Source organism: Oscarella lobularis, chromosome 1 (genome assembly GCF_947507565.1).
Source record: "Oscarella lobularis chromosome 1, ooOscLobu1.1, whole genome shotgun sequence".
Lineage (NCBI taxonomy): Eukaryota > Metazoa > Porifera > Homoscleromorpha > Homosclerophorida > Oscarellidae > Oscarella > Oscarella lobularis.
This window is the reverse complement of record NC_089175.1, coordinates 5,116,896-5,136,189: the sequence shown is the minus strand read 5'-3', so window position 1 is coordinate 5,136,189 and position 19,294 is coordinate 5,116,896. Positions and strand designations below refer to the sequence as shown.

General features: G+C 46.6%; 5 protein-coding genes and 1 long non-coding RNA gene across 6 annotated transcripts; 1 reads left to right on the top strand and 5 right to left on the bottom strand.

Annotated features, from left to right (window-relative positions):
• Positions 1-4,488: 4,488 nt before the first annotated feature.
• Positions 4,489-7,099, bottom strand: LOC136193383 (protein jagged-1-like; the record flags this gene model as incomplete). The annotated part of the gene is made up of 11 exons (XM_065982310.1): positions 4,489-4,916; positions 4,979-5,134; positions 5,190-5,513; positions 5,571-5,681; positions 5,739-5,852; positions 5,908-6,021; positions 6,074-6,145; positions 6,197-6,255; positions 6,305-6,365; positions 6,419-6,731; positions 6,800-7,099. Coding segments are annotated over 11 exons (1,962 nt in total), but the record flags the coding sequence as incomplete, so codon positions are not given.
• A 795-nt stretch (positions 7,100-7,894) lies between these two features.
• Positions 7,895-10,645, bottom strand: LOC136199482 (protein jagged-1-like). Its single transcript, XM_065989680.1, has 12 exons — positions 10,565-10,645; positions 10,224-10,510; positions 9,854-10,166; positions 9,734-9,794; positions 9,613-9,671; positions 9,487-9,558; positions 9,317-9,430; positions 9,140-9,253; positions 8,983-9,093; positions 8,610-8,933; positions 8,376-8,552; positions 7,895-8,314 (listed from the first exon to the last, which is right to left on the bottom strand). The coding sequence occupies exons 3-12, from the start codon at positions 9,909-9,911 to the stop codon at positions 7,905-7,907; spliced, it is 1,500 nt and encodes a 499-aa protein (XP_065845752.1). The 5' UTR covers positions 9,912-10,166; positions 10,224-10,510; positions 10,565-10,645; the 3' UTR covers positions 7,895-7,904.
• Positions 10,646-10,685: 40 nt separating this feature from the next.
• LOC136199484 (uncharacterized) lies at positions 10,686-11,747 on the top strand. Its single transcript, XR_010673073.1, has 3 exons — positions 10,686-10,830; positions 10,987-11,076; positions 11,128-11,747. It is a non-coding gene; the product is annotated as an uncharacterized lncRNA (long non-coding RNA).
• LOC136199483 (uncharacterized) lies at positions 10,856-12,080 on the bottom strand. The gene is made up of 3 exons (XM_065989681.1): positions 11,765-12,080; positions 11,397-11,708; positions 10,856-11,346 (listed from the first exon to the last, which is right to left on the bottom strand). The coding sequence occupies exons 1-3, from the start codon at positions 12,042-12,044 to the stop codon at positions 10,973-10,975; spliced, it is 966 nt and encodes a 321-aa protein (XP_065845753.1). The 5' UTR covers positions 12,045-12,080; the 3' UTR covers positions 10,856-10,972.
• A 1-nt stretch (position 12,081) lies between these two features.
• On the bottom strand, positions 12,082-13,803 carry LOC136193297 (protein jagged-1-like). Its single transcript, XM_065982197.1, has 10 exons — positions 13,717-13,803; positions 13,371-13,658; positions 12,999-13,311; positions 12,882-12,942; positions 12,771-12,829; positions 12,650-12,721; positions 12,480-12,593; positions 12,307-12,420; positions 12,146-12,260; positions 12,082-12,088 (listed from the first exon to the last, which is right to left on the bottom strand). The coding sequence occupies exons 1-10, from the start codon at positions 13,765-13,767 to the stop codon at positions 12,082-12,084; spliced, it is 1,194 nt and encodes a 397-aa protein (XP_065838269.1). The 5' UTR covers positions 13,768-13,803.
• Positions 13,804-15,872: 2,069 nt separating this feature from the next.
• Positions 15,873-18,260, bottom strand: LOC136193203 (protein jagged-1-like). The gene is made up of 11 exons (XM_065982084.1): positions 18,217-18,260; positions 17,848-18,146; positions 17,731-17,791; positions 17,620-17,678; positions 17,499-17,570; positions 17,329-17,442; positions 17,156-17,269; positions 16,999-17,109; positions 16,614-16,937; positions 16,265-16,555; positions 15,873-16,214 (listed from the first exon to the last, which is right to left on the bottom strand). Exons 1-11 carry the CDS (start codon positions 18,258-18,260, stop codon positions 15,973-15,975), a joined length of 1,731 nt encoding a protein of 576 aa, XP_065838156.1. The 3' UTR covers positions 15,873-15,972.
• Positions 18,261-19,294: the final 1,034 nt, after the last annotated feature.

Sequence of the window (19,294 nt, the reverse complement as noted above, 5' to 3'; positions counted from 1 at the left end):
CGAGGGCCGGCAGCGATCTTGCTTGAATTTTGCTGACCAAGCATACCGACTTGCGTCACTAAAAAGCTACAGACGCATACGTCTACTGGCATACGTTCGTTTTTTAGCGTGAAATATGAGACGAAACGATCTAGAATAGCAAAGAATTCACTCTGTGACCTATTCCGTGCCTTTTCTTGTCGTAAAACGAGGCATTTCGCAGCGCTTTGCGTGTCCTTACATGATGTCTACGACCCGGAGAAAAGATGGAGAGAGGCGTTGTTAGACTCCTGCATTTATTCAAAAAACGCAACAAAATAAATACACAAGTTTTATTTAAACATCTTCACGACGAAGCGGCCTCTTTCGAAGTGCGCGGGTGGCATCTATCTCAATTTCTTTTCGATCTAGCACACAGTCTTCTTCGCAACCGAAAACAGCGCCAGGAACAATAGTCGGCCCTTCCGATTTGCGCCATTTACGATCACGCAATTTCGAATGAAATGAAAAAGATGCTGACTCGGTACTTTCGAAATTGAAAATAGCAACAAACTGAGAGCCCAGCTTGAGAAACTCATCACACCTCTCTTTCGCTTTCTCGAACAACTCGGAGACAGATACTTCAATCGCAATGCACGGGAATTTCTCTTCCTCCTCTTCAAAATGAGCGCACACGTCTGGTCGGTAAACTGCCTCACAGGACAACTCGACATCTTTATTGAGTGCAACGATGATGGGCAACTTCTTATCTTTTATCCAGTTTCCTAGCTGACGAATAATTTCCGCTAAAGCTGCTGGACGAACACGTCCTGGGATGCTTGTGACAACAAGACACTGATTGACGTATTCCACTTTAAGACCTCGCAATTCATCGCTGGCAACTTCATGGAAATCAAGAGGAGCTGGTATTGTGGTGACTTTGGGCTGGCTACCGCTGGAATACAATTCCTCTCGATTGTCAAGTATCGCAAAATAATCCTCAGCCTCTGAAAAGACAACCCAATTATGAATGCAACAGAGGTCATGGTCACGTGCATCTTCTACTATTTAATTAAAATTAATCTCTACTGGAGCTATATAGACACGTGGCCGGCAAAATCACGAGATCAAGTGACCAGAGCCGTATATAAAGATTTCTTCTTTATATACGGCTCTGCAAGTGACGATTGCGTGACGTCACGGTCAGCGGCCGCCACGCGAAACTGTACAGTACAACGAACGGTAATTGTAGCGCTTCGACCGAATGTGCAAATCGCAAAATGAAGTTCTACGTCGACGCAGTTAGAGCGAAACGCCCGAAGCGAATTGCCGAAGAGCGAATAGCAAAGGCGCGAATACAGCCACTCACCAGGAGACGACGGAAAAGTTTCGGTGCTCTCTGAGCGATGCAGCGGAACGCACTCAACGCAATGGACTTCGACAGCCGACATGGCGATTCTTTGAGCGCGCGCGATTCTTTGAGCGTGCGCACTGAGCAGAGACACTGTACATGACGTAGGCATGACGTAAAGCATCTATGCGTAACTTCCAATGATGTCACCAGATGTCAGCAGAGATAAATAGGACATTCGAAACCCAGATCTGAAACGGTTTCCTGAGTTTGGCAAGGTTGCGCGGATGGAGTATACAATTCACGCGGGCGACGTTCTCTTCATGCCAGCGTTTTGGTGGCACGAAGTCCAATCGACGCCCGATCAGAAGGAGCATAGAAACATGGCAGTGAACTACTGGTGATTTCACTTGCCGTTTTGTTGGCTACTGATATTCTGTCTTTTTCTCTTAGGTATGAACCCTTAGAATTCCCTTGTCAGGAATGTGAGCTGGATATCAATAGTGAATACGTTCATTTGCTGGACAATTTTCCTACATAAAATAATGCTTTAGAGTAGAGAGAGATATGATACAGGCATGCACTAGACTTAGTAAGCTCGCTCACTCAAAAGAATTGATTTACCTGAATAAAAAACATATGCGGATATCCGAATCGAACGCGCGTTTGATCTATGGAGAAGGGAGGACCGTTGTTCGAAAATCCGGTCGCCTATTGCGACCGATACTACTCTTTCAAAGAGGACTCAGATGTGAGCTCTCATCAGGTCCTCCAGCAACGTCTCGTGATTTTTGACGAGTTGTACAAGCGAGCGAATCTCGCAAATGCGCGCATTATCGAATTCGGCGGTGGTCCAACCATTTGGTCGCTTATCAGTGCCGTCAGGTACGCGGAAACGATCACGTTCACCGACTTCGGCCAGCAAAACGTCGACTTCTTGAAAACCTGGAAAGCCGGCGGCTCCGAATCGTACGACTTCTCGTCGCTGATTCGCTACGCCGTCGCCGACGTGGAAGGCGATCGTTCGGAGTCGGCGGCAAGCGAGAGACAGGATGCGCTTCGGTCTAAGATGGCGGCGATACTAAAAGCTGACGTCACGGCGGCAGATCCCGTCGACGCGTCGTTGGTCGGTCATTTCGACGTTGTGTCGCTGCATTATTGCCTATTGCACGCCGTCAAGACGCACGACGATTACGCGCCCTGTTTAGCGAATTTGGGAAGCCGAATGGTCTGCTGATGCTGAGTGATAGGCTTGGGTGCTTTCACGCGCAACGCCAGTTTGAGAAAGAGAAGAAAGAGGATGATGAAAAGAAGGAGGAGGAACATCACGGTCATGATCACCATGGGGACCAGCATGATGGTCACCATCATCATCATCATCATCATCACGGCCACGATCATGTGGAAAGAAGCAAACAGTTCATATTCGACAGTGTGAAGGCTGCCGGGTTTGATGTGATCGAGCACAGGCTGATTGCCAGAGAAGCGCCTGTTATGGATGTCCCAGGCGCCAGAGATGCCAGTTCGTGGACAACTGTTGCCATTATGGCAAGAAAAATATGAGCAGAACATTTGAACAGAATGATTTCAGTGGATTGAGTTGTTCTTGATGTCAATGTAGTATTTGCATATACAGCATTGTATATACATCACACTCATGTGTTTCAGTGAACAGTGATAAAATGTCTGCATTAGACTCCACCAGGGTTTTCTCTCTTTCGTCAACGCTATGCCAGTCTTTGGCCATTCTCACTCCCGTTATTTCCGGAATCCAGTTTCGGTCGTTACTATGCGCGTAGGAACGGGTTCAGACCATTCAGCAGTCTCAGAAACGAACACGCTTCTCTAAGGAACGAAGTCAGAAAAGTACAAGAGCGAAAAACTACTTAGAGCACTTGAACGTAGTGAACAGGTGTCTTCCCTAAATCCTTCACCTACGGTAGTCCACTCGATACGAACAAACAAGACGTTGCAAATTTCCTAACTAAGCTTAGTTTTGCATTTGCCCATCACGTTATCTTCGTTGCTGATTCGCTTGCTGCTATTAAGCCAGGAGTCTTCAGGTTAATTGTGAGCTGCTCAATTGTACTGAACTTTTCCCTTGACCTTTCTTGAGGTCAAAATGCTACTCTTACGTGGCGGGTAAGTCCCTTGGCTTTGTGCCCACAGCTACGATTCACAAATAGAATGGCATGCACAACATTCAAACGTTTTTTAATTGCGGCACTCCTCATCAGTGTACCGCACGCGTCTTGACCACGCCCCATCGTAAAGGTTTACCTAATTTCGTAAACCTTTGACGCAGATTTCGCGCAGTCGCGGGCAACTTTACCCTTTGGAGCGAAATCACAACAATAGATCTAAACTTAGTATACGTAACACTCACGAGGTTGCAGCATGCCGGCGGGGTCTAATATTAGATACGCGAGCCGTATTGTATACTATGAACCTGAAAGTCTAAACACGACGATGAGGATTTTCGTCGCATTTGCCTACCTCTGCTGCGCTGTTCGTAGTCTTGACAACGGCTTGGGTTTGACGCCGGCAAAAGAATTTTACATATACGTAAATGTAGGCACAGCCGGTTTTATTGCATGACTCGAGAGTTGCTAATTAGAGAAATTAATTTTTTGTAGTTGGACGACTGTTGGAAAAAGGGTCTCCATGCAATGATTCATACTAACGTTGGCCCCTCCCGTGTTCGCCTATTTCGCGTATAGAAACCGAATTGCGACGAAATTTTGCTCAAAATGATTTCAGAATTGAATTTGCAGTCGATTCGCGTTGGTTGACAATTCGAATCGACGCGTGTTCTCGTACTGTAAAGCTGCGATGGAAACGAGGCCCCGCCCCTGAGGGTATAAATACCCAGCTCGTACATCAACAATCAGAGCTCTCAGAGTTAGGACAGAAGGGAGGTAACTCTCCCAAAGAGTTTTATTGATCAGAGTCAGAATTAATTAAAAACGATTCAAGATTGAGGCTACTGGCATTGAAGAAGAGTTAGGTGTAAAAAAGAGAGTTTCCGTGACGACGTTACTGTAATAAAAACTTTGGCGTATGACCCTGCATGGTCAATTTGGAGCCATTCAGTAAATAGATACCTAAGTGTGCCTAGATCCTATATTGGATGGAGACTTCTTAGCTGCTTTACGAACATGCATACCGTAGCCGATGGATTAATTCTCAAAGGCAGATTTTGAAAACCATATCTATGCACAAACGAACGCACGGTACAATGAGAAAATGAGAATCTTTTGAATCAGTGATTAGGGCCGCCTGGTGAGCTCTTTTCCTTTAGGAGGCGGCGTCGGCGGCACATTATACTTCGACATGTCTTCATACTGCGGCTCTGGTACTATTTCATTATTTTGAGCATTCTTGTCTACAATTTCATTCTTTTGAACAATCTTGTCAGGATCGCTGACATCCGCTGGTACGGCAATAGGAAAGCTTAAAACGTACTGACGTCGTCGATAAAAGACAATCACGACAACAATGATGATAATAACGAGAAGGACGGAACCAACTGCATTCCCAACGTAGATACCAATCTGCTGACCCGACTCGGAGTCTCCACCAGCGGTGACGATCGTGGCATTAGGATCTATATTCGTGAGAAAGGACCAAGCAATAACAAATATATTATACATTATGACTTAGTAGTACTTTCGCTGGCGCAATTATTTGCTTCTCCATCAGAACACGGAGACGGTTGGCTTGTTGGCTGAGGCTCACTTGGGCGGCAATTGAACGATCCTTCCGTGTTCTGGCACACTTCGTTGGCTTTGCAAGGCTTCGGCGACACGCTGCACTCATCGATATCTACAATTTCAACCTACACTTTGTGTAATTGAATGTCGTGTTAACTGAAACTTACCCTTGCACGAGACCGGGTTACCGTCCCATGACCCATCATCGAGACAACGCAGACTGATAGAATTCGTTTCAGTGCTCATACTGTATCCCTGCTTGCAGACGATCACTGCACTCGAGTTGACTCTTCGGTCACTCTTTGAAAAGTGCACGCTCTTCGTTGCGTTGGACAAATAATCAATGTCACTGCATTGAGTGAGTACACACGAGAGACCATCAGGAGCGTTCTGATAGCCCAACTGGCATTTGCACGTGTGTCCGCCAATCGTATTCTCGCATAGCATATTTGCACCGCAGTCGTTTACACCAGATGCACACTCGTCAATATCTAAAGACCAACGCTAGATTTTATTAATTTTAATTTTATTTACCACGTAGTGCTTACCTGTAGCACAAAGGCGTCCAGTGAATCCAGGATGACAGGTGCAAGAAAAGGAATTTTTAAAATTTGAGCAATTTCCGTACAAACAAGGATCACTTGAGCATGCATCGATTTCTGCGTAAGATGACAAGCTCTATGTCGGTTTTTGAACAAGAGATCTCGATTTCTTGCCTGTTGAGCAAAGCTCTCCAGTGTAGCCAGGCTGACAGTCACAAGCAAAATTGTTTGGAAAATTACTACACGTGCCTTTGTTTAAACAGGGGCTGCTTCGGCAACGATTCATATCTAAAAATGTGCAGAAGAGTCTCGTTTGCATGCATGTATTTTGTCTCTGTCCTACCAATTGCACAATTGGGGCCAGAGTAATCCGGAAGACATGTACAGGTGTAATTATCCGAAATCACCGTGCAGGTCGCTCCGTTCAAACACGGAGCACCCTTGCATCCATTTCCACCTGGGCAGAAATACTGCCTAATTAATTAGCAAGACAATCTTGACGCACGTACTTATATTGCACAGCGATCCCAACCAATGAGAGTTGCAAATACAGTCGTTAGCGTGAATGCAATAGCCATTGACTAAGAACAACGTTGGCGTTCCTGCTTCTTTCAAGATAGAACATTTCTCACCACAGCCACTTCTAGGAATGCACGTCAGACAAGTACTCCCAGTCCATCCAGAACGACATCTAGATGCATATGACTAAAGTTCAGAGTAGCAAAACGTTTTTCTCCTACATGCATTCATTGGGCTGTAGACAATAACCGTGCTGCATACTACATCCCGTTTTGCATATGGCTAATAAAATTAATATACACGCATTTCCTACTTTTCTGACTTACACAACGTACGAGTCTGACATTGAGGAGCTCCTTTCCATCCGCTCCTGCATATTTTCGCGCCCGTCGTGGAATTACAGGTGTAGTGGCCGTCGACGTCGGAGTCTTTTGGCTCGCAGTACACCGTGCAGTCGCCGTAATAGTTTGCTATGCATTGAACGCGCCATTTTAGTGCGAGTGTCTTCCCGTGTGCTCCTGGAATCGTCAAACTGGTCCACGCACTCGAAATGCCGGCGTTCGCCACGCCACGTCGTAGGATGTCGACTTGATCATTACCGGTGAGGATATCACTGTCCCATATGGTAATTTTCAAACTGAAAGAGTTCTAAGACCAAATCAGGTCGTACTTGAGAACGCGTGAATATATCAATTTCGATTTATACTGGGCCGTACTTTCCATGCTCCATTGAAACTGAGTGAAAAGGGATTATTCAGACCATTTCGAAGAGCGCTACTTCCCGTTGCAAAGGCAACGTCATCGCCAAACTCGCCGGTTGTGCGCCTCTGGGGGCATTTGTTGTCATTCGTCGGGTTATATTCACGAAGACAGACGATGAAATAGTTATCGCATTCGTCTATGCAAACAGACGCAGAATACGAGTCGCAGCAGTAGCCGCTGTAGGCGCCGTAGTTGACTTTATGCGCCCAGTTCTTGTATCGGACGAATTGGATTTCTACGGTGCCACCGTCAGTCTGGCAAAGCAAAGCAATCAGAATAGTGCATGGCGTGTGCAAGAGAACCACCTGTGCAAAGTCGACCAGAGAAAGGAGAAGGATAACAGGCAGCATTTTTACGCCTACTAGTGCAGTAGGTCGGCAGGTAACTGAACCAATGGCGTTATCACAGCGAATTAATTTAACCTCATATCTCTGAGATCCTGTTGAGAGCGTTTTTTGCACGAACGACGAAAGCGACTATTAATACCCACCTCCATCGCATTGTCTGGACATGGGGGCCTTCTTGGATCTCGTAACTTCTTCTTTCTCAGTTGACATCGCAGTGAGTCGCCAGTAAACCAAGAAGTGTACATGTCCAAGATGCCTTGTAAGTGACGTTTTCCTTCTCTGATTGATAGACGTGTTCCTGGTTGGGCTGTACGCTTGAACACGAGCGATGATCGAGATGTAGGCTACGTAGTCTAGCACTACGTGGCCATCCCCAATAGACGCAGAGAACAGTTGAGCTGCCGTAAAAACTCGAGGGAGACTTGCTGTCATCTCTTTTTATTGTCAAAGAGCTCCGGAGGCGAGAGGAGAGGAGCGAGGGAGGGAGGGTGTCAAGATTCCGTTCTTTTGTCTCGGACTCCCATGCTCTTCCGAATTTCTCGGAGAAAGGCTACGGCTTGTAGTCGCTGTCACTTTTGTCGTCGTTCTTCCAGCATAGAGCTCCGTGGCAGTGGACGTGAACGCGAACAGGCGTGGCGTCGACGACGTGAAGCGCGTTACAGTCTGTGTCCAAAACAACATGTACAGTACCTATAGAACGCACAATATAGAATCACCACTTGGGCCCGCCCGGCACGGTCTTTTCTGACAAACCGTAGACAGGATTTCCTAGATCCACGGCGCCGCCGTCACAGGCAGCCTGAGCCTGAGGCGGCGGTGGCGCAGAGACATCACATTTCGACATGTCTTCATACACCGGTTCTGGCACTTTCTCGTATTCTCGACAAATCTTGTCGTAAACGTGCTCCGAGTCGGCAGGAGGAACGTCAACGTGAACGCTCTTAGTCTTAAGCTCACTGGCAGGCTGAAGCTCACAGGCAGCCGACCGACGACGCCGTCGGCATACGACAACAACAATGATTATGACGACAATAATAAGAAGAAGAGAACCAGCTCCAATTCCAATGTAGACATAAAGTTGACTGCCTGACTCCGAGCCTCCTATGTTTTTGGCATTTTGGTCTATAGAAATAAGCAAGCAAGCAGTGAACACGCAAATAGACATCTGCTGTAGATTTCTTACTTTTGCCGCCGCCACAATTATTTGCTTCCCCCTCAGAACACTGAGACGGTTGGCTGCTCGTTGGCTTGCTGCTCGTTGGCTGGGAGTCTTTTAGGTGGCATTCATACGATCCTTCCGTATTGTGGCACGCCTCGTCAGAATCGCAAGACTCTGGCGACACGCTGCACTCGTCAATATCTATAATTGATTCCCTTTCATATGTTCCAGTATTTTTCTCGCCTTAGCTAGGATTACCTGTGCAAGGGACTGGGTCGTCGTCCCACGATCCATCTTCGAGACAACGCAGACTTAGAGATTTTGTCTCTGCGTTCATACTGTATCCTCCCTCGCAGACAATCACTGCGATCGAGTCGACTCTTCGATCTTCTGACGAGAAATGCACGATTGTCGTTGAGTTGAGCAAATAATCGAGGTCGCCGCATTGAGTCAGTACGCACGAGAGACCGTCGGGAGCGTCCTGATAGCCTGATTGGCATTTGCACGTGTGACCGCCCACGGTGTTCTCGCACAGCATGTTCGCACCGCAGTCGTGTGCACCAGATGCACACTCATCAATGTCTGAAAAGGAAGACTACAATTCCATTGTTATTGACCAAGTGGTGCTTGCCTGTAGCACACAGATGTCCTGTGAATCCGGGATGACATGTGCACGAGAAGGAATTTTTGAAATCCGAACAATTTCCGTACAAGCAGGGATCACTTGAACACTCATCGATTTCTGCGTGACACAATAAACAATAGGTATTCAAAAACCTTCTAATTGCCTGTTGAGCAAAGCTGTCCAGTGTAGCCTGGCTGACAGTCACATGCGAAACTGTCAGGAAGATTACGGCACGTGCCGTTGTTACGACAGGGATTGCTTCGGCAACGATCCATATCTGGAAAATGAACAGCAGGGTTTTGTTTGTACTGTCTATGCACGCAACTTCTCTCTATCCTACCAATTGCACAATTTGGGCTGGAGAAATCTGGAGGACATGTACAGGTGTAGCTATCTGGAATTGCCGTGCACGTTGCCCCATTCAAACACGGCGAATCCTTGCATCCATTTCCATCTGAGTAGAAAAACCACTAATTAACTCAAATTGAAGGTCAATTTTGGCATGCGTACGTTTATCACAGAGCGATCCCAACCAATGAGAATTGCAGATACACTGGTTAGCGTCAATACAATGGCCATTGACTAAGAACCAAATCCGGCGTTCCTGTCTAATTTGTGAGATAGATAAGTACTCACCACAGCCACTTTTAGGAATGCACGTCAGACAATTACTCCCAGTCCATCCAGAATTGCATCTGGATATGACAACAGTTTGGCTCAAATTCAATGAGCTTTTTTGTTTTCCAAAGTGGCTTACTTGCATTCATTAGGCTTCTGACAATAACCATGCTGGGTGCTACAGCCCGTCTTGCATATGGCTAATAAAATACACGCTCACATTAGCTACTCCTATAATAACATCTTCGTCAAACTGTACGGGTCTTGCATAGAGGTGCTCCCTTCCAGCCGCTCCGGCATATTTTCGCGCCCGTCATGGGATTACACGTGTAGTGACCGTCGACGTCGGAGTCTTTCGGTACGCAGTACACCGTACAGTCGCCGTAATAGTTTGCATTGCATTGGACGCGCCATTTTAGTGAGAGAGTCTTGCTATGTTTTCCTCCAATCGTCAAACTGGTCCACGAACTCGAAATGCCGGCGTTTGCTATGCCCGGTCGTAAGGTGTCGACGAGATCATCACCGCTGAGGCTATCACTGTCCCATATGGTAATTTTCAAACTGAAAGAGTTCTAAGACAAATTCACCAATCAAGCGGAAACGCGAGGTATCGAATTCAATAATAGTACTTTCCATGCTCCATTGAAATCGAATGAAATGGGATTATCTACACCGTTTTTAAGAGCGTTTTTCCGGTTGTGAAGGCAACGTCGTCGTTGAACTCGCCCGTTGTTCGCGTATGGGTGCACTTAGTGTCATCTTTCGGGTTATACTCACGAAGGCAGACTACGAAATAGTTGTCGCAGTTGTTGCTGCAGCCAAACGTGAGAAACGACTCGCAGCAATAGCCTTTGCTGTCTTTGTGTGCCGAGTTCTTGTACTGGACGAACTCGATTTCCACGGTGCCACCGTCACTCTGGCGAAAGGAGACAAGTCTCAGCAATCGGAGATGCGAATAAATAAGAGAAACCTGTGCAAGGTCGATCAGAGATAGAAGAAAGATGACAGGTAGCATTTCAACCACAGCCCACCTTTGAGATCTTACCGCGCGCATCCACTACCGGGCTTCTGCCGGGCTTCTGTTTGTTACTTTGGCGAGCGTTACTATCGAGTGGTTCTACGCGATCCAGGCGCGATCGATCGCGAGGACGAGTGAGCTAGGGTTGGATTCCGCGTGACGAAAGGTTCTCGCCGCTGTCGCCCCTCCTTTTGTCGTCGTTCTTCCGTGCCACGCAGGTGAGTCAAAGAACAAACAGTCCTGAGCGTCGCCAAACCAGCAGAATGATCGACCCGTGCGCAAATAATCTATATAGGCGCGCGTTTACACATAAAAGAAAAGAAACCGGACGCCACAGAAAATGTCCAAAAACGAATAAAATTATTCTTGATTAGACTCGCCTGGCTGATTCATTCCTGAGAAACCGTAGAGAGGATTCCCTACTTCCACGCCCTTTTCGCTGCAAAGACGCGTCCGACTCGACTGTGAGGCGATAGATCTTGGTACATCTTCATACAGCCGTTCGTTTTCGCCAGGTCGAACAATCCGGTCATAAACATGATCGGCGTCGGCCGCTGCCAGTACCATAGCAGGAGCAGGAGTGCTCGGGACGTTCAACGCTCGACGATGTCGTCGGCATGCAACAACCACAATAATTACGACGACAATGAGAAGGAGGAGACAACCGATTGCAATTCCAATGTAGACATAAGTCTGCTCGGAACCACCAGCGGCAATGTTCTTGGCATTTGGATCTACACAGACGAGGAATGAATACGATATCGTCGCATATAGCCTCGTGTACCGTCACTGACGCAATCATTCGTTTCCCCATCAGAACACGGAGATGACTGGCTCGTAGGCTCATTCGGTTGACTTGTAGGCTGGGGCTCCTTTGGTTGACTCGTAAGCTGGGGCTCATTTGGTTGACTCGTAGGCTGGGGTTCATTTGTTTGGCTCGTAGGCTGGGGTTCATTTGTTTGGCTCGTAGGCGAGGGTTCATTTGTTTGGCTCGTAGGCGAGGGTTCATTTCGTTGGCATTCATACGATCCTTCCGTGTTGTGGCATACCTCGTCCGAATCGCAAGAGTCGAGCGACTTGCTGCACTCGTCAATATCTATAATTCCAGCCTAATAGTTCGACTCATCATTATTATGTGCTAGCTGAACTTACCCTTGCACGAGACTGGGTTGCCATCCCACGATCCATCATCGAGACAACGCAGACTAATAGAATTCGTTCCATTGTTCATACTGTATCCCTGCTCACAGACAATCGATGCAGTTGAGTTAACTCTTCGATCGCTCTCGGAGAAATGCACGCTCGTCGTTGCGTTGGACAAGTAATCAAAGTCGCCGCATTGAGTCAGTAGACACGAAAGACCGTTGAGAGCGACCTGATAGCCTGACTGGCATTTGCACGTGTGTCCGCCAATCGTATTCTCGCATAGCATATTTGCACCGCAGTCAAATACACCAGATGCACACTCGTCAATATCTATAAACAAAACGGTTCACAATGCTGCTGTTTTTTACTGTGTGGTTGCTTTTTTGCTTGCCTGTAGCACATAGGCGTCCGGTGAATCCAGGATGACAGGTGCAAGAGAAGGACTTTTCAAAATCTGAGCAATTTCCGTACAAACAAGGATCACTTGAACACTCATCGATTTCTGCAAAAGACAATGAACGATAGATATTCAAGAACTTTCCAATTGCCTGTTGAGCAAAGCTGTCCTGTGTAGCCAGGCTGACAGTCACAAGCAAAATTGTTAGGAAGATTGCTGCACGCACCGTTGTTACGACAGGGGCTGCTTCGGCAACGATTCATATCTGAAAAGGTGCAGACGAGTTTCATTTGTAGGCAGGTAATTTCTCTTTCTCGGTCCTACCTATTGCACAATTTGGGCCGGAGAAATCCTGTGGACAAGTACAGGTGTAGCTATCTGGAATCACCGTGCACGTTCCTCCGTTCAAACACGGAGAATCCTTGCATCCATTTCCACCTGAGCAGAACACCGCTACTGCTACTTAAATTTCAGGTCAACTGTGAGACACGTACTTTTATCGCAGAGCGATCCCAACCAATGAGAATTGCAGATACACTCGTTAGGGTTAATGCAATATCCATTGACTAAGAAACAATCAGTTCATATACATGCCATCGGATGAACGCTACGTACCACAGCCACTCTTTGCAACGCACGTCAGACAATTACTCCCAGTCCATCCAGAATGACATCTAGATGTGACAGATCAACTCATACCAAAACGTTTCTTCCAATGTGACTTACATGCATTCATTGGGATTTTTACAATAACCATGCTGGGTGCTACAGCCCGTCTTGCATATGGCTAATAAAAGTACACATATTCGCATTGGCTACATCTCTATTTTTGTCAAACTGTACGAGTCTTGCATTGAGGGGCTCCCTTCCAGCCGCTCCGGCATATTTTTGCGCCCGTTGTGGGATTACACGTGTAGTGACCGTCGACGTCTGTGTCTTTTGGCACGCAGTACACCGTACAGTCGCCGTAATAGTTTGCATTGCATTGGACGCGCCATTTTAGTGAGAGAGTCTTGCTGTGCTTTCCTCGAATCGTCAAGCTGGTCCACGAACTCGAAATGCCGGCATTTGCTATTCCAGGTCGAAGGATATCGACGAGATCATCACCGGTGAAGCTATCCTTGTCCTTTATGGTAATTTTCAAACTGAAAGAGTTCTAAGACCAACACGTACTAGTCGAGCGGAAACGCGTGGCATCAATTTCTACAACTGTACTTTCCATGCTCCATTGAAATCGAGTGAAAAGGGATTATCCACATTGTTTTTAAGAGCGTTTATTCCGGTTTTGAAGGTAACGTCGTCGTTGAACTCGCCTGTTGTTCGCGTATGGATGCACGTAGCGTCATTTGCCGGGTTGTATGCGCGAAAACAGACTGCGAAATAGTTGTCGCAGTTGTCGGTGCAGCCAGACGTAGCATACGACTCGCAGCAATAGCCGTCGTTGCTTTTGTGCGCCGCGTTCTTGTACCGGACGAATTGGATTTCTACGGTGCCACCGTCACTCTGGCAAAGGAAAGCAATTAAGTCAGAGCAATCGAAGAGGCAAATAAGCGAGAGAAACCTGTGCGAAGTCGACCAGAGATAGAAGAAGAAGGATAACAGGCAGCAGCATCTTACTGTACACCCCCAATAAATCCCACGCTTTATGACCTACCGCACGCTGATGATGTCTCTCGTGGACTCGTGCATCCCTTCGCTCCGGGTCTCGTTACATATAATTTGATTTTTGCTTAATTGATAAGACATATTATAGATTATTCGACGTTCCCAATTCATAGTATTGTACTTGACTCCAGGAACGATATCGCGTAGGATCAAATAGTGCCTAATCTATTCTATTTTTAGCACTTGAGCAAATCATTAGCATGCCTGTTGCTAGAGAGGGCGAATTTTGCTGACCAAGCATTCTGACGTTTCTACGTCACTACACAAGGCATACGTTCGGTTTTTTTTGGACTGGAGTCGTTCTTCGTCTCAAGTGAGCGGCACGGAAGAACGACGACGAAAGGAGAGTAGAGTGACACTCCCACGGACCCACTCCCACACTGTCCACAGCGACAGCAAGCTTTCTCCATGCAGCGAAGAATTCCGAAGAGCGAGCTATAACCAAACCCAGCCAAAAATTAGAGAACGGTTCACGTGCATTATCAGCAAATTTTCATTGGCTCTACTTTTCCCAATCAGCAAAAAGCGGCCTGGGCACGACCACCTCATTATAACGAACGCAAGAAGACGCTGCCTTTTTATCATTTACTCTCGCCTTTTTTCAGTATTTCGCTCTATTTTTATTCAAATAAATTTATTTTGCTTTTTGCCTGGACTCGGGAGAACTTGTACTGCCAGTAGAAGATTATTACTTTTCGTCTGATGCCCGTATGTCCGGGTAGGGTAAACGGCTTTTGAAGAAAAAACCAGGAAAAACCGTTTACCCTACCCGGACAGGTGGGAGGGTCTTTCAAACGTGATCGCCCAAAAACCAAAGTGTGGTTCTGTCGGTATACCCTGACGTCACAATCGCACTTAGGCCAATCACACACACAGGTGCCTTTATGACATCACAGTCATTGTGATGTCATACTCTCCCGTATAATGAACAAAATGCTACCGAAAAATGACGTCACAGTAGATAGTAACCCCGGATTATGTTCAATAGTTTGCAGCATAGATATAACCACGGATTCTAGAAAGAGAGGGATTAGAAACACCAGTACATTGAGTGGATCCATGCTCGCCTCGGCCACGCCCCCTTATCGGTTGTGACCCCCGCTCAAGAAACGCCCGATTTCTCCGAATCCGAAGGTTCTCTAGCCTTCTAGGCAACTCGAAAAGGTTACTAAGGGTGTAAATAATGCTTCTAAATGTAGCTTTTTACAAGCGACGGTTCCCTAAAGCCCGTTTTTTCAACATGCGACTTTGTGTAGCTTTCCTGATCGTTCTGCAGGCTTTCGGAACCGCAAAGTACATTCTAACTCTAGGCTAACGACGTCAAAGTGCAACTGACATCTTCAAAAGCATCTGCGTTTCACGATTGTCGAGATCAAGACAAATTTGTACCCTCGTAAGAAGGGTGCATGCTCGAAAATCGTCTTCGTCTCGACAATCGTGAAACGCAGATGCTTTTGAAGATGTCAGTTGCACTTTGACGTCGTTAGCCTAGAGTTAGAATGTACTTTGCGGTTCCGAAAGCCTGCAGAACGATCAGGAAAGCTACACAAAGTCGCATGTTGAAAAAACGGGCTTTAGGGAACCGTCGCTTGTAAAAAGCTACATTTAGAAGCATTATTTACACCCTTAGTAACCTTTTCGAGTTGCCTAGAAGGCTAGAGAACCTTCGGATTCGGAGAAATCGGGCGTTTCTTGAGCGGGGTCACAACCGATAAGGGGGCGTGGCCGAGGCGAGCATGGATCCACTCAATGTACTGGTGTTTCTAATCCCTCTCTTTCTAGAATCCGTGATATAACAGTACTGTTATATCTAAATAAACATATCAGGCACGTAACAAATAGCTTTATCAAGGGAATGCAGTAAAGGAGCACGTTGAGTTTGTCGTGCTGCGAGCAAAGCTTGCAGCACGCAAACCCAACTGCGAGCTGATAATGGGCCGAAGGCGCAAAGGTTGCGGTAGGGAGGTGTAGCTCTGGGTCACATAAGAGGTCAAATTAATCGTAGGTTTTTTGCGGAAAATAAGGCATGCCAACTAACGTGGTTAGGCAGTGTGATGCACATAGGCTTTTCTAAAATTAGAGTAAAAAGAATTAGATAGCGTGCTGAGGGTGTTCGGGGATCACATGATGGCTCACAAAAGGCCATCATTATCTAGTCATACAGCCGTTCGTTTTCGCCAGGTCGAACAACCCGGTCATAAACATGATCGGCGTCGGCCGCTGCCAGTACCATAGCAGGAGTGCTCGAGACGTTCAACGCTCGACGATGTCGTCGGCATGCAACAACCACAATAATTACGACGACAATGAGAAGGAGGAGACAACCGATTGCAATTCCAATGTAGACATATGTCTGCTCGGAACCACCAGCGGCAATGTTCTTGGCATTTGGATCTACACAGGCGAGGATTGAATACGATATCGTCGCATATAGCCTCGTGTACCGTCACTGACGCAATCATTCGTTTCCCCATCAGAACACGGAGACGACTGGCTCGTAGGCTGGGACTCATTCGGTTGACTTGTAGGCTGGGGCTCCTTCGGTTGACTCGTAGGCTGGGGTTCATTTGTTTGGCTCGTAGGCTGGGGTTCATTTGTGTGGCTCGTAGGCGAGGGTTCATTTGTTTGGCTCGTAGGCGAGGGTTCATTTCGTTGGCATTCATACGATCCTTCCGTGTTGTGGCATACCTCGTCCGAATCGCAAGAGTCGAGCGACTTGCTGCACTCGTCAATATCTATAATTCCAGCCTAATAGTTCGACGCATCATTATTTTATGTGCTAGCTGAACTTACCCTTGCACGAGACTGGGTTGCCATCCCACGATCCATCATCGAGACAACGCAGACTAATAGAATTCGTTCCATTGTTCATACTGTATCCCTGCTCACAGACAATCGATGCAGTTGAGTTAACTCTTCGATCGCTCTCGGAGAAATGCACGCTCGTCGTTGCGTTGGACAAGTAATCAAAGTCGCCGCATTGAGTCAGTAGACACGAAAGACCGTCGAGAGCGACCTGATAGCCTGACTGGCATTTGCACGTGTGTCCGCCAATCGTATTCTCGCATAGCATATTTGCACCGCAGTCGTTTACACCAGATGCACACTCGTCAATATCTATAAACAAAACGGTTCACAATGCTGCTGTTTTTTACTGTGTAGTTGCTTTCTTGCTTGCCTGTAGCACATAGGCGTCCAGTGAATCCAGGGTGACAGGTGCAAGAGAAGGAATTTTCAAAATCTGAGCAATTTCCGTACAAACAAGGATCCCTTGAACACTCATCGATTTCTGCATAAGACAATAAACGATAGATATTCAAGAACTTTCCAATTGCCTGTTGAGCAAAGCTGTCCTGTGTAGCCAGGCTGACAGTCACAAGCAAAATTGTTAGGAAGATTGCTGCACGCACCGTTGTTACGACAGGGGCTGCTTCGGCAACGATTCATGTCTGAAAAGGTGCAGACGAGTTTCATTTGTAGGCAGGTAATTTCTCTTTCTTCGTCCTACCTATTGCACAATTTGGGCCGGAGAAATCCTGTGGACAAGTACAGGTGTAGCTATCTGGAATCACCGTGCACGTTCCTCCGTTCAAACACGGAGAATCCTTGCATCCATTTCCACCTGAGCAGAACACCGCTACTGCTACTTAAATTTCAGGTCAACTGTGAGACACGTACTTTTATCGCAGAGCGATCCCAACCAATGAGAATTGCAGATACACTCGTTAGGGTTAATGCAATATCCATTGACTAAGAAACAATCAGTTCATATATATGTCATCGGATGAACGCTACGTACCACAGCCACTCTTTGCAACGCACGTTAGGCAACTACTCCCAGTCCATCCAGAATGACATCTAGATGTGACAGATCAACTCATACCGAAACGTTTCTTCCAATGTGACTTACATGCATTCATTGGGATTTTTACAATAACCATGCTGGGTGCTACAGCCCGTCTTGCATATGGCTAATAAAAGTACACACATTCGTATTGGCTACATTTATATTTTTGTCAAACTGTACGAGTCTTGCATTGAGGGGCTCCCTTCCAGCCGCTCCGGCATATTTTTGCGCCCGTTGTGGGATTACACGTGTAGTGACCGTCGACGTCTGTGTCTTTTGGCACGCAGTACACCGTACAGTCGCCGTAATAGTTTGCATTGCATTGGACGCGCCATTTTAGTGAGAGAGTCTTGCTGTGCTTTCCTCGAATCGTCAAGCTGGTCCACGAACTCGAAATGCCGGCATTTGCTATTCCAGGTCGAAGGATATCGACGAGATCATCACCGATATAATCCTTGTCCTTTATGGTAATTTTCAAACTGAAAGAGTTCTAAGACCAACACGTACTAGTCGAGCGGAATCGCGTGGTATCAATTTCTACAACTGTACTTTCCATGCTCTATTGAAATCGAGTGAAAAGGGATTATCCACATTGTTTTTAAGAGCGTTTTTTCCGGTTTTGAAGGTAACGTCGTCGTTGAACTCGCCTGTTGTTCGCGTATGGATGCACGTAGAGTCATTTGTCTGGTTGTATGCGCGAAAACAGACTGCGAAATAGTTGTCGCAGTTGTCGGTGCAGCCAAACGTAGCATACGACTCGCAGCAATAGCCTTTGTTTTCTTTGTGCGCCGCGTTCTTGTACCGGACGAATTGGATTTCTACGGTGCCACCGTCACTCTGGCAAAGGAAAGCAATTAAGTCAGAGCAATCGAAGAGGCAAATAAGCGAGAGAAACCTGTGCGAAGTCGACCAGAGATAGAAGAAGAAGGATAACAGGCAGCAGCATCTTACTGTACACCCCCAATAAATCCCACGCTTTATGACCTACCGCACGCTGATGATGTCTCTCGTGGACTCGTGCATCCCTTCGCTCCGGGTCTCGTTACATATAATTTGAATTTTGCTCAATTGATACAACAATATAGATTATTCGACGTTCCCAATTCAAAGTATTGTACTTGACTCCAGGAACGATATCGCGTAGGATCAAATGATGCCTAATCTATTCTATTTTTAGCACCAACGATGGTGAATTTGAGCAAATCATTAGCATGCCTGTTGCTAGAGAGGGCGAATTTTGCTGACCAAGCATTCTGACGTTTCTACGTCACTACACAAGGCATATACGTTCGTTTTTTGAGGACTGGAGTCGTTCTTCGTCTCAAGTGAGCAGCACGGAAGAACGACGACGAAAGGAGAGTGACACTCCCACACTGCATGTCCACAGCGACAGCAAGCTTTCTCCATGCAGCGAAGAATTCCGAAGAGCGAGCTATAACCAAACCCAGCCAAAAATTACAGAATTGTTCACGTGCATTATCAGCAGATTTCATTGGCTCTACTTTTCCTAATCAGCAAAAAGCGGTCTGGGCAGGACCACCTCATTATAACGAACGCAAGAAGACGCTGCCTTTTTATCATTTACTCTTGCCTTTTTTCTATATTTTTATTTATTTTGCTTTTTGCC

Excerpts from the sequence above, each read along its gene's own strand:
- LOC136193203 (XM_065982084.1), bottom strand. The coding sequence starts at position 18,260 with ATGTGGATAATCCCTTTTCACTCGATTTCAATAGAGCATGGAAA. Across the intron at positions 16,938-16,998 it reads TGGACGCCTATGTGCTACAG|ATATTGACGAGTGTGCATCT; the intron begins GCAAGCAAGAAA and ends TTTTGTTTATAG. Across the intron at positions 16,215-16,264 it reads GAATGATTGCGTCAGTGACG|ATCCAAATGCCAAGAACATT; the intron begins GTACACGAGGCT and ends TCGCCTGTGTAG.
- LOC136199483 (XM_065989681.1), bottom strand. The coding sequence starts at position 12,044 with ATGCTATGCGAGAATACGATTGGCGGACACACGTGCAAATGCCAGTCA. Across the intron at positions 11,709-11,764 it reads CAACCCAGTCTCGTGCAAGG|ATATTGACGAGTGCAGCAAG; the intron begins GTAAGTTCAGCT and ends CTGGAATTATAG. Across the intron at positions 11,347-11,396 it reads GAATGATTGCGTCAGTGACG|ATCCAAATGCCAAGAACATT; the intron begins GTACACGAGGCT and ends TCGTCTGTGTAG.
- LOC136193297 (XM_065982197.1), bottom strand. The coding sequence starts at position 13,767 with ATGCTGCTGCCTGTTATCCTTCTTCTTCTATCTCTGGTCGACTTCGCA. Across the intron at positions 13,312-13,370 it reads ATTTCAATGGAGCATGGAAA|AACTCTTTCAGTTTGAAAAT; the intron begins GTACAGTTGTAG and ends TGTTGGTCTTAG. Across the intron at positions 12,943-12,998 it reads AGCCCCTCAATGCAAGACTC|CCATATGCAAGACGGGCTGT; the intron begins GTACAGTTTGAC and ends TACTTTTATTAG.
- LOC136199482 (XM_065989680.1), bottom strand. The coding sequence starts at position 9,911 with ATGACGGGCGCGAAAATATGCCGGAGCGGCTGGAAGGGAGCACCTCTA. Across the intron at positions 8,934-8,982 it reads AGGACATCTGTGTGCTACAG|ACATTGATGAGTGTGCATCT; the intron begins GCAAGCACCACT and ends CTTCCTTTTCAG. Across the intron at positions 8,553-8,609 it reads CGACCCAGTCCCTTGCACAG|ATATTGACGAGTGCAGCGTG; the intron begins GTAATCCTAGCT and ends AATCAATTATAG.